The following is a 17973-nucleotide window of genomic DNA, read 5'->3' as shown; positions in this document are numbered from 1 at the left end:
TATGAATTGCTCCTAGGTTTGATTTCACTGCTTAATTCTGTTTAGAAGTTTCAATTCATGAGATGTCTTTTCTACTCTCCTTTCATTAACTGCTAAAACTGAACACATGAGGAAAGTAGGCGTTTTGAACACAGTCCGACCTCTTGATTTATAAAACGAGATGCTTGATTTGAAGAGTGAGATACAGCCTTCGGCCTGGCTGGACGTTATTTCAGGTTTTCAACAAGTCTGTTTTTTCCTCTTCACTACTGATCTCAGAGAGAACCATTCCATCTCCTGAAACATTGGTTCTATATGAAAACCGAAGAATCCTCATTAACTGGTACACTCGATGATTTTCCAAAAATTGATGAGGGAAACACGTGCTATAAATAGGATTACTTTTGAAAAAAATTTCCCCATAGCCTACAACCTACCCAGAACGTTGAATAGACCAACTCTGAAATGAGACTTTGAAGGGCCTCCTCCAGCCTTTTAGTTGATAACGTCAGCCCTTCCCATGTCATAGTTGTGGAACTGAGCAGCTGCTCTCAAGTCTGAGTCTCACTTCCATCGAACCTCTCTTCACCCTGTGGTGATTCTTAGTCAACTGCTAAGGAAACGGGACTTAGAGTAGAATTCCAGCCAGTGGCATAAGCAGAGGGCAGAGGAGAGGGAGAGATTACAGACCAGCACTCAGTATCCAAGGGAAGGACAGTGTCATGGGGAAACGCAAGACGACAGAGACTGCCTTTCTCGCCTAGCACGTGTGAGGCCCTGGGTTCGATCCTCAGTGCCACGTAAAAATACATAAACAAAATAAAGGTATTGTGTCCAACTACAACTAAAAAATAAATATTTTTGAAAATGTCAAGGTGATCAGTTTTCTCAAATTAAATAGGATATTTTCCTTACTGTAGTGACCCCTAGCCCCCCATCCTGTTCTTAAACTTCATGCTGTCCTACATCCTGTTTAGTAACAGAGAATTGTTGATTGTTATGATTCTCATATGATAATGAAGAGGTACTCATTTGCAAATAACTGTTTAATCTGTAATTAAAATCTGGCAGCTCTCTTAAAAATAAAGACAGTTAAAATGCATAGTCACTGGTCTGCTATATTGAATATGCAATTGCAGAGCATTAGGAAAGGCGTATCCTATTTATCACTTTTAATGAATCTTTCACCCTGGTCCCACTTTAAGCCCTTGATGGTATTCCTGCCATCCCATCCATATGCTTCTAAAAGCATTAACTGCTTCTGGCTCTGCACATGCCTTGGTATAAAATCAAAACTCTAGGTTTTGATCACATATCAGCAGGCTAAAAAAAAATCATTATCATTACCATATCCTCATTAAGAGGATGGGCCCCCTGACCATATCTCCATGTTTGCTTAGCAATCTGAAATTCATGTATGCAGAGGAAATTTTTCTTATCTTTTTGAAAGAAGAATGATAAATATTTATACAGCCTTAACTCTTTCAGGCGGGCACAGGATCATGTTTTAGAAATGACAAGAAGCTGCACAATTCATCTTTCCATTAGCTACTGGAAAACTGAATTGCAGATTTATCAGTATTGGAAAATTTTCCTCTTTTTCTGCATTAAATGTTTTTTGTCTTATCCACGATCTTTTTGAGTTATGACTTTGAGATGGGAGCAAGAGGGTTCTGTCTGGTTTGGGGGACTGGTCCCTCAGGAGGGAGGAAGGAATGCCCAGCTGTGCTCCTCAGGGCCAGAAGTCTGTTCCTCCCACAGCCTTCTGCTTTGTTAGCATGTTGAACAATAATCTGGACTCTGAATAATTCCTATATATTCATACTACTTTGCTCTCTAAAATTTACTCCCGCTCTGAAGCAGCAAATAGAAACAGCCGCAAGACAATTTTTGACTTAAAATTGTCTCTTGACTACTTAAATAAAGATATCCAGGAGTACCATCAAAATCATGAATGTATTTCAAAAAGAGATACCTCTTTTGGGGGGAACTGGTGACTAAATCCTCAGTTTAGTATACCACTGAGCTTCTTCCCCAGGCCTTTTCTTTAAAAAAATTTTTTTTTTTTTTTTTTGAGACAGTGTCTCTCCAAGTTGCTAAACCTGACCTTGAACTTGTGATACTCCTGACTCTGCCTCCTGAGTCACTGGGATTTACAGGCGTGCACCATCTAGTCTGGCTCACAGAGCTATCTTCTTATCGTAAATGGAAGATGTATTGAAAGTTGGGCCTTAGTTGAATACAGACCTATCTCGAGTGCGGCATTGTTAATAAGTTCTTGGAGGCGGATTGCCTTTAAATGCAAGCATATATTCAAACCAATCATCAAACAGAAACAATTAATGCAAAATTATTGGGTGTGCTGGAGCACCCCAACTAGCATTTAATGCGCACTAATTAAACACTACACGCACAGTACACAATCCTAGGGCGACCATGAGCCCTAAAATACCTCCGATGCCACGCAACTTCTCTTAGCTGAAGAGCAGATGTTGTCATTGTCCAGAGTTTCTCTCCAGCCAACTGCTGGACATCAGGGAATGGTGGAGTCCACCTGGGGATGGACAGCAAGGCAGCCGGTCTCACTGATGTCCTCAGAGCAGCCTCGTTGATGTGGCAGGACAAGTGGTTTAAATATAGTTGCAAGTTGGTGGTGTATGTTGGTGATTGGTTACAAACAGTGAAAGTCAGTGTCCATGGGTTATGTCCAGTGAGGTGATGTAATTGCAACAGGGCATGTTCTTTGCACATGTCCACAGAGCTGTGCTCCCTATCGATCGTAACCAGTCATTGATAATGTGCCTACGGCTAGTGCTCCTTACAGCTCCTTATCAATTGCAACCAGACATGACTAAGTATGCCTATGGCTGCTGTTCCTTATGGCCAGCAGCTCAGTGAGTCCCAACATGTCCCGGCATGTCTATGGCAGGTGCTCCTTACAAGAGCCCACCCCCACCCCACCTGCAGGCAGCAGGAAAGCTCTCCGCCTCTTTTCCAGGAACCGGCTCCCTTTCTTTCCATCACCTGCTGTTGGACTTGCTCTGCACTGTTTATCCTTTGGCCAAAATTGTTGACCTCAAACTCTGTGGGCACCAGAAGGGAAAGGAAGAAGCCTTGGTGGGGAGGCTGACTTCACACTCTCAGGCTGAGTGGCCCTTTCTGTGTCCACAGGAAGGGCTACTGCAGCAAAGCTAGGAAGACTTCCCTTTTTCCAGCATGCACTGGGACCCTTTGCTGATTCTCCTAGTTTAGAAACAGAATAGTTGACCCAGAAACAACTTGACAAGCTATTGATAGCCCACCTACCTTTCCCCCATTTTTTTCAGGTAAAAAAACTGAGGACCAAAAGTGAAATAATTTACTTGCAGTTGAAAAAGCTAGTGTAGTGGCAAAGGTAAAAGGGACCAGAGGTTCCCTGATTCCCCGTTTAGTCACCTTCAGGTTCTTATCCATCGGCTGGGTTTTGCCTCAAAATAGAAGACAATCTTACTAACTTACCCCCTAGGACCATGGTTCATTTGAGAGATCTGGTCACTGATTGGGGACCAAACTACAAAATTGTGTGTCTGAACTCTAAAAGTAACATAGTGTAATCCCAGTGGCTTGAGGCAGGAGGATCTCAAGTTCAAATGCAACTTAATAAGGCCCTAAGCAACTTAGCGAGACACTGTCTCAAAATACAAAATAAAAAGGGCTGGGGATGTGGCTCAGTGGTTAAGTACCCCTGGTACCAAAAAAAAAAAATGCAATATAGAATTTATAATGTGTTACATTTGCATGCTACACTTTGACAAGACTTCAAGGCAAGAAGTAAATATATGTACATGTTTGTATGTATTTTTCCTGTCTAACAGGAAAAATTCAGTGGGAGAGAGAAGCAAAAATTCCACCTGGGGGTTGGAAGGCAGAAACTGACTCTTTGCTGAGAATTTCACCATGTAGAGAAGGGCATTCTGGGATTTCAGTGATATCCCAAGGTTTATTTTAGCTGTATGCTGTCACATGCAGAGTATCACAGCATGAAACCGCTCACCCCAGGTCCCCAGGCCTTGGCTTTGAAAGTTCTCAAGGTCTCAGCTCCTGTGCTGCAGACATCTTTCCTGGGCTTGGAAAACCAGGCACACCGAACAGCTTCAGGAGATTGCCCACCACTCCTGTGACTTGGCTGGCTTTCTGCTATTTAGTCTGTGGAGGATTGCAGGGTTCCTGTCTAAGTCTGTGATAAACAGCTCCTTCTAGAGAAGCTCACAGCCATGGCAGTGCTCTGGCAAAGGTAGACGATGCAGCATTGTGTTTGGCTGGAGAGGCCATTAAAATATATCAAAGCATCTCTCCTACCAAATTCCCTTTTGAAGAGTGTCACTGATCAAAAACTACAGACCAGAATTCAAATTTTTTTAGATTAAATAACTGCAGTGTAACTCAGTGGAAGGGCACTTGCCTGGTGTGTGCAAGGCACTGGGCTGATCCTCAGCGCCACATAAAACAAATAAATAAAGGTATATTTTTTTTAAATTAAAAAAACTGATCCTTTTTCTCCCCTCCCCACTCTGTATTCCTCCCAAAGTAGATTGATATGAAAAAGTACCTTGAATTCCTTAAAGCTTCGTCTTTCTTCATAATCTCCCTGAAAAAAAAAGAAATTCTTGGTTTAGGTGTCATCTTTAATGCTTGATTTAACATACACAAAAGCTACCCATTGCTTATCTGCTGCCTCTACTTCCTTGTGGTCATTTCATGTATTTTCTTACTTGTCGTAAGAGGAAATAGGGAGAACCAAACTACCTCATTTATATCACACGGTGGGTGCCTGCATGTGTGTGTGTGTGTGTATACACGTGTACATATGCACACCCGTGTGCACCCAGCTAATTACTGGTTGCACTAAAATTGGTAGAATTTCAGTTTAGTTTCATTGAGTCTAAGATGGGGAAGTAACGTTAAAGAGAAAATCAAAATAGAAGTGAAACATAGATCAATCAATGTTCTTTCAAATAAAGATATTTCAAGGGGGACTACTCTGGGGTTTTTTAGGTGGCCATTGACCTTTCTCCATATTATATTCCTATAAAGAGCATAACAGGACTTGTGTGTGCTTGAGGAAGCTACATTTTCGCAGCGGGAGAGGAATGGGAATAAAGGATGGAGATGCAGGTGCACCTAACACAAGCGGGCTCTTTGCCTGCAGCCTGAACGCCTGGCCAATACAGCTGAAGCTCTGCAGTCAGCTCTCAGGGTCCCCGGAACCCAGCCAAGAAAGGGGGGCTGGGAGGGAGCCCAGAGCACAATAGTCATTCAGTCTTCTTTAATGAGATGTATTGCCCTCTGCTGAAAGATGGTGGCCGTGTCCTTTGTTATGCTGATTAGACACCATTAGAGCTGGCCCTCTGTGACTTCTGCCTAACCCTTTCTGCTCCCTCCACTTCAGTCCTGAGTGGAAAATGGTTGAAAGATGGCGGGCTGTGCTGCACATGTTACTTAGGGCTCACATCTATGCTGAGCTCTTTGGTAATCGGGTGGGTTAATAAAAGATTTATCTTACCAAAGGCAGTGTGTATTTTGGATTTTTATTTTTGACTTATTTGAAAATGATCAATTTCTGCCTTTGAAGTCCAAACGCCATGCCATTGTCCTTTATATGGTTGCTTTTGCAGCCATACAAAATGGCAAGTGACAGATTGGAAGATTCAGATAGCCTCTCCTTGGCCGCCTGGATTTCCTCAAAATGACCAGCAAGTAGATCTTGCCTTAAGATTTTAGGGCGACTGTACTCAGCCAGGAAAATGGAAGCCAGAGGAAATTAGCAGTCCAAAATCCCGCCTTTACGATTTATTGACAAGTATCTGTTCTTTCCTAAAATCAAAGAAAGCTTTGCATTTACATGATTGCCACAATGATAGTTTGTTTCTGGTGAATTTAAAAATTTTTGTTTTTGAAAAGTGACTGAAAAAATCCTTTCTAAATAGCAAAATAAGGGATTTCTGTTAAGTCCTTAAAAACAACAACATAATGGTTTAAGACAACCCTGGATAATAGAAATACAGTATGAATGACAGTTGTTATTTTAAATGATCTGGTAGCCACAGTTAAAAAAAAAAAGTTTAAAAGGTGGCATTTTAATAAGTTTTAATAATATATTTAATTGAGATCAATGTGGCAAGAGTATTCTTTTCAACATGTAAACAAAGTAAACATTAACAGGAAAACAAAGTAATCATTAACGGATGTCTGACATTCTTGTTGAGTGTTGGAAACAGGTGTGCACTTTACTCTGCTGCTTAGCACATCTCAATCTGGATTTGCTACATTTCAAGTGCTTAATAGCTGTGTGTAGCCAGTGGACACGGTGTCGGACCCAGCAGTTTCAGAGTAAATGAGCAATTTGCCCCTTGCTTAGTACACCTGTCAGGACGAGATCCATTTTTGATACTATGGATTAGGCACTATGATCTGCATGACCTTGACCAAGTCACATTCTCTAAGGAGCCCTAGCTTTCTCATCAGAATTTGAACTAATAATCTGCTAATTCTTCCCTCATCCACGCCAACTCTGAATTAATGATTTAAAACATTCATTCTAGTTTACGCAGCCTCTTATAATTTAGTACATGGAAGGAGCTGCCCCAGGCCACCAGGGGGGCTGGAAGTATCCTCTCTCTCTCTCTCTCTCTCTCTCTCTCTCTCTCTCTCTCTCTCTCTCTCTCTCTCTCTCTCTTCGATGCCTGGATCTTTGTTTGAATGCTTCTGGATCCTGTGCTGTGGACAGTGTGGTGGTGGCCAGGAGGTGTTGGGTTCTCTGCAGCCCCCTCCCAGTGCCCTGGGATGAGGCCTGAGCAAAGACTGCAAGTGTGACTGCAGGTGACCTGGCCTCTGACACGGAGCCTGCTCTCAAACTCGGCTTTGGCCTATTTTCTTTTTCATTTTCTTTCTTTGTTTTCCTTTCTTTTTTCTCCCACCCCACCCCCACTTTTGTTTTTGGCTCACATACTGTGTCACCAGTGAAGGGACTTCCAAAAGCACCCCAAGAGGCACCTGCGCAGGAGCTCTGACAGCAGTGTGTCCTCTTGTGCCGTGTGTTTGTGTGTGTGAGTGTGTCCCTTCTTCCTGGGAGCACGGCCCTCCTTCTTACAGACTGTTGCTCATTTGGGGCAAAGGGTATTTCTTTTTTCAGTGTTTATTTCTTTGCTGAGAGTGAGGTAGAACTTTTTCATGTATGTATATAAATGATCTGGATTTTTATGTTTTAAGTTGCTTTTTCAGCATGTTCTGTTTTAAATTACTTCTCTATGGGGAGCATCCATTGTTTTCTTACTGTTTGGTAAGGCGTCTTTATATATGTAACATATATCTATCATATATTACCTATTATATATACTACATTTAATGTATAGTTATATATACGCACTATATATACACACACATATATACCTATATGTGCCTATATATGCCTATATATATTATATAATATATACCTATTATATTACCTCTTTATATAGGTAATGTATAATATGTAAGTAATAGATAACATTACATGCATTCTAGCTCATTATGTATATACAGAACTCATTGTTACTGCAAATAAGCACAGAAAACTGTTTATTTCAAACAACAGAAATGGTTCATTTCTGGAATTTTCCATTTAACATATTTAGGTCATAGTTGACCAAAAAATAACAGAAACTGCTGAACGTGAACCAACAGATAAGGGGGGATCACTGCAAACTATTTTTTTTTTTTTTGAGGTATAATTGACAAAATTGTACTTGAGCCATACAGCACACTCTTGTGCCTTTATGAGAAGCCCACCAAAGCAGACTGGTCCAGGCTTGCCCACGGCGACTGCTGGAACCAACGGGGAAAGATCAGGAGGGTGAAGTGTGAACAGAGTGTGTCCACATTTTAGGAGGAGCTTTAAGTCAGAAAGGGCTCCACACACACATCTCACGAGGGCCCACGTGGTCTCATCAGTAGGAACTCACAGAATGATTTTGCTGTCACTGTCTGGCCATAGGACCTAGCTCCAAGTGTGAGCACCTTCCCGTACTCCTGACAGTGTGGCGCTGCCCAGTGTAGGGAAGAATAGATGCAGCATGCTTGTGCTGAGTCTTGGTAAGGAGAGGATAGGTCTCATGTTATGTTCTTACCACCATTTTAAAACTTCCACAAAAGCATGGTAGGTAATGCCTTAGAATGTTCTAGAATATCCAATGTGCCAGCATTGGTTAAAACTTGGCAGTGTTTCAAGCTGGAGGTACAGTCAGCACTCAGTGTAGGTCTTTGAGGCTGATCAGTCATCGCTTGTCACTTAAGTATGTGGCATTGTTATGAACTCTCCATCAGCAGGTGAAAAGTGCTCTGTTATGAAGAAGGAGATTTTTGTCTCCAACTAAGAGGAGATTCCCAGGAGTCATCTTTCTCTCACTAGAGTGGGCACATGGCTAGAAGAAAACCAGCCAGCAATTGAAGAGAAAGCACAGGGTTTACAGAGGCCACAGCTTCACAGATCAGTGTGATGCAGTTGAACTGCTTTGAGTCTGGCCTTTGTGGCTTGCACCACTGGTTTGGAAGGAAAGACTCTTGAACAGTCAAATTGTTCTGCAGTTTGTTTATTTTCATGTGTGGGTTATTTCTGAAATATGGGGAAGAAATAATAGGGCCACTAAGACACTCATGGCACCTAACCATTGAGCCTGTATTAAATATTTAAGCCGGACACGGTGGTTCATGCCTATAATCCCAGCAGCTTGGGAGACTGAGACTGGAGGATGGCGAGTTCAAAGCCAGCCTCAGCAAAAACGAGGCACTAAGCAACTCAGTGAGACCCTGTCTCTAAATAAAATATAAAATAGGGTTGGGGCTGGGGTTCAGTGGTCGAGTGCCCCCAAGTTCAATCCCCTGGTACCCTAAATAAATAAGTAAATACTTAAATGGCATTGCTCTTATAACTGTTGAGTGTTTTTAACACAAAGAGGCCTGATGGGGTTTTGTTTTTTGTTTTGTTTGTCACGCTGGAGATTGAACCCAGGCCTTGTGCATGCAAGGCAAGCACTCTACCAACTGAGCTATATCCCCACCCTAGGCCTGGTTCTTTAATTCCAGCATCTGCAGGGCCACAGAAACAGCCAGGAAAATGACAGGGTACCCTGGAGACCAGCATCGAATGCTCTGCCTGTTGTAAGTGATGAGTCAAAATGGAAAGGTTATCGTTTTCATTTGTTGGGAAAGAACAAGACCAGACTTTATCCCAGTGTAACCACAGCCGTTCACTGGCCCCGGCACACTGAGTAATTAGTCTAAAGGTGTGAGTGAGGCAGGCTCTTGTACAGACACTAGAAATATTATTTCAGAGTTTAAGGTCACAGCCTTGAGTTTAACATGTTCCAGGCAGCTTAGGGAAAAAAAATAAAACTAATTTGACTGCAGCTAAAGGAAGACATTTGACATTTCCCAGAGTTACACAGAAAAGTTGTATTTTATTATCTACAATTAAAAAAAAATTAGCTTCAGAAGTAGCATATCAGAATACTTTGTAGAATAAACAGATAAAATTCAAATTTATTAGGACATGATATAAATGACCATAAGAACTTTTGATGTATGGTTTTAATCTCCTTTTTTTGCCTTAGGAAAATAATGGATAGGAAAAGTCATTGTTAGAAACTTTTCAAGGCAAGCAAAATAATTTCTTTACTACCTTATAACTATTTTCTAGAAAGAAATGTTTATCTTTCATGATCCTCAAATACATATAATCTGACCTTTGTAATTTTTTTGTTACTATTGTCAGAGTGAAATATTGAAATTTTTCTCAGTATTTGAAAATAGAAATTGAATTGACATTATGTTCTAAAACCATATCTCAGGTTTTCCAAATATAAAACAAAGGTGAGAAGAAAGAAAAAAGTAAACTTTGTGCAAAGTTGATGGTTAAAGCCATATATAATTTTAAAAGAAAACTTTTGCTTTTTCTAGTATAGAGTACTTAATGCAAGTAACATTTCCTACTGAGTTGATGGTATTAGCCCAAATACTCTAATGTCTGTTTAATTTTGGGCAGCATCTGCCTTTCTTCAAACCATTCTTTCCAGTGCCTCTCTTTAAATCCTTATATAGCCTTTTGGATTTTGTTTGTTTCAGGACAAATGGGGACATAGAGTGTACGTGAATGAGCATTCATTCAGCAACCGAATTCCATTGGAAACCACTGCTTTTTTAATGCAAGTGTGTGTTTTATGCATATTCTTTGGCCATATGGTTAGAACTGATGTTTCTTGCAACTTCAGGCACTTGGGAAATTTTAAGCAGAGATGTGACACAAATGACACAGCTAGCCAATTATGTAACATGGTGAAAAATCCACCCAGAGATTGCATTTTAAAAACTTTGCTTTTTGTTTGTCACAGCTGTTTCTCTACTTAAGGAAAAGTCACATGCTGCAGAATTAGATCAGTGGTGTTGTAAGTCTTCTGTAGCCAGCAGTTAGGCAGGAGGCAGGGTGGCAGAATGGTTCGGAGACTTCCTTTCCTCCTCTCTGGGCTGAGCACATCACCTGTCTTGAGGACCTTGCTTCCTTCTGAAACAGATTGCCAAGCCCCCTCCAAGTTCTTGGTCTTGGGCTGTCCAGGGGAGACTGCCTTTCTATTGTGCCTCCGTGGTTTAGAGAGAAGCACAGTGCTTTTCTGGAATCTTCTCACCCAGGCCTAGCCCCAGGACCACACTCACTCTTCCTGCAGCATCCCCAGGAGCTCCCTAGTCACGCACAGTCTTTCTCCAGTGAAACCATTTCACCACCTGTGAAATGCAGAGGTGGTTTTACAAGACTATAATTCAGTTTTTTAGTACAATGGCTTTTTAAAGTAAGGTAAAGCTGTACTAAGTGAAGATCTGGGCACCTGTACCTCTCACCTGTGGAGCTCGTCCCTTTCTTTAATTAGCTCTGTGGACTTTTGAAAGTGCCTCCAGTCTTGTTCCCATTTTAACAAGCTAGGTGGACCTTGTAATTACTCATCAGCTGTCAGTGGAGAAAGTGATTTTTCCTAGGAAGTCCTCTGACAATTGTGCGGGAGCTGGGCTTTGTGAAAGGAACCGTTCCCCGCAGGAATACTCCAGTGGGGTCAAGTCCCCAGGGAAAGCTCTCCAGCGCTGACACGTTACAAAAAATTAAATAAGCATTTTGTTTGAGCAACTATAAATATTGCTCACTTAAGAAAGCAAACAAGAAGTAAGAGAGGCATCTTTCCTAGGATTGTAGAAGAGTCTTGGTTGACATTTTGAACTTCTTTAGGGAAACTTCCGGTCATTTCACAGCCTTTTGAGAGACTTCGTAAGCGTTCTTCGGTGGGTGTTAAAACTCAAGTTGCTAGTTTAAGAGCAATAAGAAGCAGCTGTACCTTGCAGAGGGCTGAGCCTCTGTGCGCTGTGAGAAGAGAGCTCCTTCCTCCATCCGAGTCCCTGAAACCTGGGGCCTGACAAGACTCCAGCCTGGGCAGTCCTTGTGTGGCCGTCTCCCTCCTCTTCAGCTTGTAGGTGAGGGAAGCGAAGGCCCATGCACAGGCAGACCCCTGGTCTCCCCCTCCCTCCCGTCCAGTCCAGACATGTGGCACTCGGTGCTTTTGAGGCCCTCTTCAGTGTCCTCTCCTAGGCTCTGCTAGAGCCACCGCTCCTGCTCCTGAGCGTGTGTCTTCCTGACCTGAACGCCACCTAAGCTGCCCTCTGGAGCATTCTGTGGCCCTGCAGTTCTGGTGCCAGCTCTGTTGTCCCTGCTGAATAGTCACATGGCGTTGCCAACCATGAATTTTATGAAAACCATGATTTTCAGCCTCTTGCGTATTTGCAGGATCTTGTTTGGCCATTTTCAAGGTGATGTACCCTTCATCCCTGTGGGTGGTTCTGCCTGGGCACCACAGTCCCCCCGTGGTGGTGAGGTGGCCAGGGATGCTGCTCAGCAGATGTCACGTGAGTGCACATGTGGCACAATGCTGATGAGGCCCGTGTCCTCTCATCTTTCTCTATAAAAGGAGCTTTGCCCCTTCCAGGGATTATCCCTGTCATCAGCATAATAGGAGGCTGGGTGGTGAGGTCCTAGTGGCCTCTGGAGAGCTAGCTTGGCCATTGGCTCCAGAGGCCCTGCTTTTTTCCTCTGGGGTTGGGGACTTCCTCGTGGTAATAGAAGACTCCTAGGACACTGGCGAGTGGGGCTCATGACGGTAATCTCGTTGTCTGAGGCTCTTGAACCACACTGTTATCCTGTGGGCCGGGGAGACAGCAGTTGGAAGTGCAGGGAAGTGCTTCATTTGGAAGAGGGATTGAGGCTTGTGCACGTTTGCCGTCCCATAGGCTCCTTCCCCATCACCAAGGCCAAGCTGCCTCTTCCAAGTTTTATCTGAACCACCCCCTTCGTAATTCTTGTTGCTCTTAAGATTTGTTGAAATACTTGATTGTCTTAAAGGTTGTGTTTGATATTCACTCCAACACAACTTCACTCATAAAAAAAATATGCAGGAGAGTTCTTTATTGTTTGGTTTTGTTTTTTAGTGTATTTTAGGGCAACCGGGATGGGTTGCAGGAGCTTTTGGTCAAAGCCCTAGCCTCCTGTGCCCCTTGGGCTTTCTGCCCCAGCCCCCTCCTCCATACCCTGGGAAACTGGAAGGGTCTCAGCAGGGAGGCCAGGTCCGTAGCTGAGGGCAGTGGCTGGAAAAGAGTCCTCACTCACTATCAGTCACTGCACACAGGTCCCTGAGCCCTCTGGCAAACAGTATCAGATAGTCACCTACAAATAGTTCCCTGCCCATGGAGAGCCCAGGCCTCTGTCTGTGTGTGTGCTCCTATCGTTCTTATCTCCAGATGAAATGGAACAGCCCAAAAATGTGGCCGCAGCTGTCCATATGCTCTCTAGCAAGAGCAGAGAAGCAGTGTGTGTGTTCAGGGCTCTCTATTCTCACATTGTTGTTAATTTCCTGAAACCTTCATGCTAGACGAGGCTTAATTGCACATTTCCTTAAGAATCATCAACAGACACTCATCCTGAGTCGCAAGCAACTCACCCTGGGAAATGTGCAAACATCCCAGGTTTCCTTCTAGAAGAATAATACACTACAGCAAAACCCCATAGTCACCCGTCTTTTTGACATGCAGAGCCATGAAAGCTCTGGAACTTTCCTCTTGGGCTACCTGATTTTCTGAAGGAGATAAATGCTACAGTTTGGTTTAAAGTCTTGATAAGTATCCTCTCAGAAACGGTGTGGCCTTTGCTACGAGGACTCCATTCTGAAGGGAGTGCAAGCTGGGAGGTGCTCTGTGGCATGTTGGGATACTGGCACTGTGCGGTGGCAAGGGGAGCTGGACTCTCCTCATTGTTCCCACGTAGTGCAGCTGTGTTTGTGTTTCCTAAATGATAACTGCCTGTGTGTGGTGACAAGTCCCTGCAGATGGGGGTAGGAATTTCTCTTTAAAAACCATCTGACTGGTGTGTATCAGTTTGGGAGGGTCTGTTTATCAAGTAGCAACAGCAGAAATAAATCCAGGCACCATGGTTCAATACAGATGGTTTGCTAGAGCAGACATTTGACCACCTTGGGGTGGGGGGAAGCCATTGTCACTTTAAATGCTGTGTCTCACAATGGAACACACTTGGGAATGGTAGACTTTTATTCTTTTTTCTTTTTCTTGGATAGTTACATTACCATTGTTTTGGCTGATTTGACTTCTTGGTTTATTCAAAATGTATGCTTAGGTTGTAAATGTAGTCCCATAAATTTGCTCTCTCTCAAAAACAAAAATAAACACAAGGTCTGGGCTGCAACAGAGACAGTTGCCTGTGGCAGAGAAAAACGTGTATAATAAGTAAATACCTGGGCATCACGTGGGCCGTTGAGTTGGACACAAAGACCCGGAGACTAGTTTGGGAGGCACTTCCTTTAGTGTCCCGTCCCTTATAACTCAAATTAATGTTCATTACTGCCCTTTCCTATTGCCAAAATATTTTCATGACTTTGGATTAGAAGCAGCTTGTTCTGGCTTGTTTTGTGACTTTATTTCAAGGAGCAAAGTGATATTTACAAGACTTTGTGTGTCTTAGAAGCTTTAATTATCTTATGCCAAAGGAGGAAATACAATCAAGTTCTCTTTTGTAGCTATGTAAGAAAATAAGAGTTCATACTATGCTAATGTTAAATCACCACTCAGTGCATGTTTTTCAAGAAATTTGAGTCAGTGATGGGAACAGTGTGAGGCTGAATATCTGCCCGTCTGCTGTCTAATGCAGCTGGACATGACTGTGACCAGGACCACTTGGGCTGGATTTATTCTTGGATTTTCAAGTTTTTGTCTTCATCTTTCCATTTTTTCTCTCCCCTTCTTTCCACAGATTGGTGAACGACAGCAAGTGTTAGTAACAGAAGAATCTTTTGATTCCAAGTTCTATGTTGCACACAATCGCTTCTATGAGCAGGTAAGAGGCACTTCAATAGATTCTTGAGTTTTCTGCAAAATCAGAAAGGGTTTTGGAAGTTTAAGTGAAGGGGATTCAGAAGGGGAAAGTGTCGAATCTTGCCACAGTGAGGCTGTTCTGCAGCATCAATCCAGCCAAGTTCCTGTGGGGTCTACCTTGGTGGCTTGTTCTCCAGTAAGATTGATACAAAGGAGTAAGTGTCGTTAGTGTGCTGCAGTCCTCCTTAATCTTTGGCAGGACAGCCCTCGGCTTTGGGGAGTTTGGAACCAGGCGGTTAGCATTTTCCAAATCCCCACAGCCTGGCAAAGCTGGGGAGGAGAGACCTGCTCAGAGACAGGAAGGATGTCTGCGTGGGCGCCATCGGCGTGAAAGGGCAGGGCTTCCTCTCACTGTCGGTCATGGACAGTGTCTTTGTTTGGTCAGTGGGCTGGCTTGCAGTTTTGTTTAGTTCTAGCATTTGTTGTCTTAACTTCTGCCTTGATACAAATGCTGGGAGCAGAGGAGAAGGGCCCATTCCTGACTCAAGTTAGAACGACTCCGTGTGAACGACTGCGAAGACCCACGTGAGGATCCTCCAGCCTCCTTGCCCTGCCCACCCCACCAGGAGCCTGACTTCCATGTCAGCCCTCACGGGTCCACCTCCCCGGGTGGGAAAGCAATCCATAAGCACCTGAAGGAGACAGGCCTCCCTCAGGGCCCAACAGGCAGAGGCCATCAAGGAGGTGGGATGCCCCTCCCTGGCGGGGCGCCTTTTGTGAGGGTCAGAGACACTCATGGATCATTCTGGATCCTAGTTACTTTTGTCAGAGTCACCAGGGGTTTCCTGCTTTTTTGCTCTTCCTCGTCAGATGAGAAGTGTTTTCTCCTGTGGGTCCTGGCTGGAATTGGAGCCTGGAGGCTCTTGAGGTCAGCATGGGCAGTCAGATAAGGGCTGGGCAGGGGTGGCCATTGCCTGAGATAGCAGGCCGGACGCAGTAGCTGAGGGGGCCTCGGCTTGGTGTCTCACATGCGGTGATCTCAGACTGGCCGTGGGTCTGTGGTAACCCTGGGGACATCTTCCCCAAGGCCAGCCCCCAGTGGACAGCAGTGAGTCCACCTTGAGCCTCATTAGGAAATGTCTCCCAGAGAGCGCCTTCACGTTCGTGCCTGCCTTCTGCTCAGCCTGGGGAGGGACTTGGTTGTGTTGGGGCTGCTTCTCCACGACCTTCCCTGCCATCTGGGTCTGTGCCTCAGCAGGGGACCCCCCTTCATCTTAAAGGCAGTGGCATGCCTCATTAGCCATCTCCTCCCATTTCAGGCAGTCGGGCTTTTTCCAATGATTAAAACCGGAGGAGAAAAAACCCTGAGCCCTTGGTTCAGATGAAGGCAGCAGATCAAGGGGACTTATTTTCCCCTGGAGTAGTACCAAATCTCACAGGGACAGTTGGCTCTAGAGATTTTCTTATTTTATAAAAACTGATTTAAAAGGACTTTCACATCTTAAAACGGAAGTTCTTTCAGTTCGTTTGCTTGTCATAAGTAATTCACCACCCAGGTGACCTTTTTCGGAGTCTTTGATGAAGCATTATACTCAAGGGTTATGAAAACCAAACTCAGAAAGACAAGATCCAGTTTTGCTTCCCAGAGAAACTGGCCGTGGAACTTCTGGCTCTGGTCTGATTTTTTTTTTTTTTTTTCCTCTACAGCTAAGCCCGAAATGTCATAGAAATTATTTTTCTAAATAAGATGAGTTTCAGAGATGAAGACTGTATCTAAATATCAAAGTATTGCTGGATTACAATCGGCCTAGTTATTTTGGATACTAACTTGAAAAGACTGGCAGGTTGCTCCAGTACTAAAATAGAAGTGTGAGGCGACGTTATGCACACAAACTACCTCTTAGTCCCCAAGGAGGGGGAACGTTTGCTCGAGGTAAACAAGTACTTTTACCAGTAATCTCCTGTGGAAAGAGACCATCTGACAGTTTCCTACAAACCAGCCAAAGTTCCCTTCGGCACCGCGGCTCTACACGGAGCTCAGCTCCCAGGACTGCGTTTCCTCATAGAGCAAAAGAAGGCAGTGGCGGCCATTAGCAGGGACATCATTCAGCACTGAACAGCAGCCCGAGGTGTCACTGAGGAAGTTGCTGTTAACCAACCTTCCTCTCCTGGAACACACACACGTGTACACACACACACACACACACAGCCTTCATTTGAAGTGTCAACTCCAACTGTTACTCTGACAGCTCATTTGGAAGGAACTGAAAGTAGAAGCTTTGACCATAATTGTCTGTTTTCTTCATCACCTGGGACAGCAGAGCAGTGACTCAAAGGCCTGTCCAGGAGTGGCCGGCTGACTGCTGGGGGTGCCCCGGCCTGCCTGCCACACACACGCCTGAGGATGACAGGCTTCTGGCCTAGAGAGCACTGCCTGCTGCCCGGGGGCTCCTCCCAGAAAGGCCTCCCACCCTACAGAATCACATCCGGGGCATCTGCAAGTGAGGGCCCACCTTGGATGGGACCCCAGGGTAGAAAGAGGACATGAGGGGCCAACTAAAAAACAAACAAACAAAAAAAAAACCGATCAATTAAGGACTTTAGTTAGTAGCACTCTGTCAATTTTGATTCGTTCATTATGACAAATGTGCCATATTAATGTAAGAAATTAATAATAATATGGGAAACTAGGTGTGGGGCATACAAGAACTCTGTGCTCTTTCTATAGATCTAAAACTGTTCTAAAAGTTTATTTTAAAAATTAATCTTTCTTACAACTATTTTTTAAAGGTTTTAGTGCCAAAGAACCCTCCATTCATGGGAAAGATGGTTGAAGTGGATATTTATGAATCAGGAAAGCATTTTATGAAAGGACAGCCAGTATCGGATGCCAAAGTGTTCACGCCATCCATCAGCAAACCGCTAGCAAAAGGAGAGGTCTCGGGCTTAGCACAGGTAAGTAAAGGTGCTTTCTTCCCCCTGGCAAGGGAACGGTGGCCTGTAGCATGGGACTCCAGACCAGGCTCCCGTTGTCATCATGGAGTCCCTTTTTATATAGCACGAGGCTTTGTCCCTTCAGACAGATTGGAACCTGCATTAGAAAGGGGTGTTTCTGCAGATGCCCACGGCTTTGTTTCCCTGCCTGCAAAGGGAATGAACTGTCTCTGCTCCCACAAGCACAGGGTGACAGGCACCGTATCTGCAGGTAAAAGATGTAACCACCAGGGATGATCCGTTCCAATTGTTTCTATATCTGTAGATCCTGAGTTGAAGGGGATGAGGAAAAGAATGTTCTCTTGAATGTTCTCCTGTCTAGGAGCCATTTATGGTGCAGCAGGAGCCTGCGCTAGCGCAGCCCTGACCAGGCTGAGCCACATGGTGCCTTTTGCTTGGGTGGAGCCAGGGAACCACTAACGTCCTGGAGAGTGAAACTCAACGTGTTCTTTTCTTTCTATGAAAAAGAAACCTGACCCTTATTTTATACCTTGGTAAATGTGGCTGTTTGCCACGTCCTCTCTCACATCTCATTGAGCTGCAGTTGTAAAAGCTGATGGAGTGTGAAATGAA

At 44.1% G+C, this 17973-nt stretch overlaps 1 protein-coding gene across 1 annotated transcript in view; it reads left to right on the top strand.

Moving 5' to 3' along the window:
• The window catches only part of Cdkal1 (CDK5 regulatory subunit associated protein 1 like 1), a 195633-nt gene that overhangs the window by 133518 nt on the left and 44142 nt on the right, over positions 1-17973 (top strand). Inside the window, exons 5-6 of the mRNA XM_046452522.2 lie at positions 14345-14428; positions 17197-17361. Of these exons, the coding sequence (XP_046308478.1) occupies positions 14345-14428; positions 17197-17361 (249 nt within the window). The remainder of the gene's footprint in view (positions 1-14344; positions 14429-17196; positions 17362-17973) is intronic.

The sequence above is a fragment of the Marmota monax genome, unplaced genomic scaffold, assembly GCF_021218885.2.
Source record: "Marmota monax isolate L192 unplaced genomic scaffold, Marmota_monax_Labrador192_F-V1.1 WCK01_AAM20220418_F8-fsc00141, whole genome shotgun sequence".
In the NCBI taxonomy this organism is placed as follows: domain Eukaryota; kingdom Metazoa; phylum Chordata; class Mammalia; order Rodentia; family Sciuridae; genus Marmota; species Marmota monax.
The sequence above is the reverse complement of the archived record's forward strand: the minus strand, read 5'-3'. Positions and strand labels throughout refer to the sequence as shown.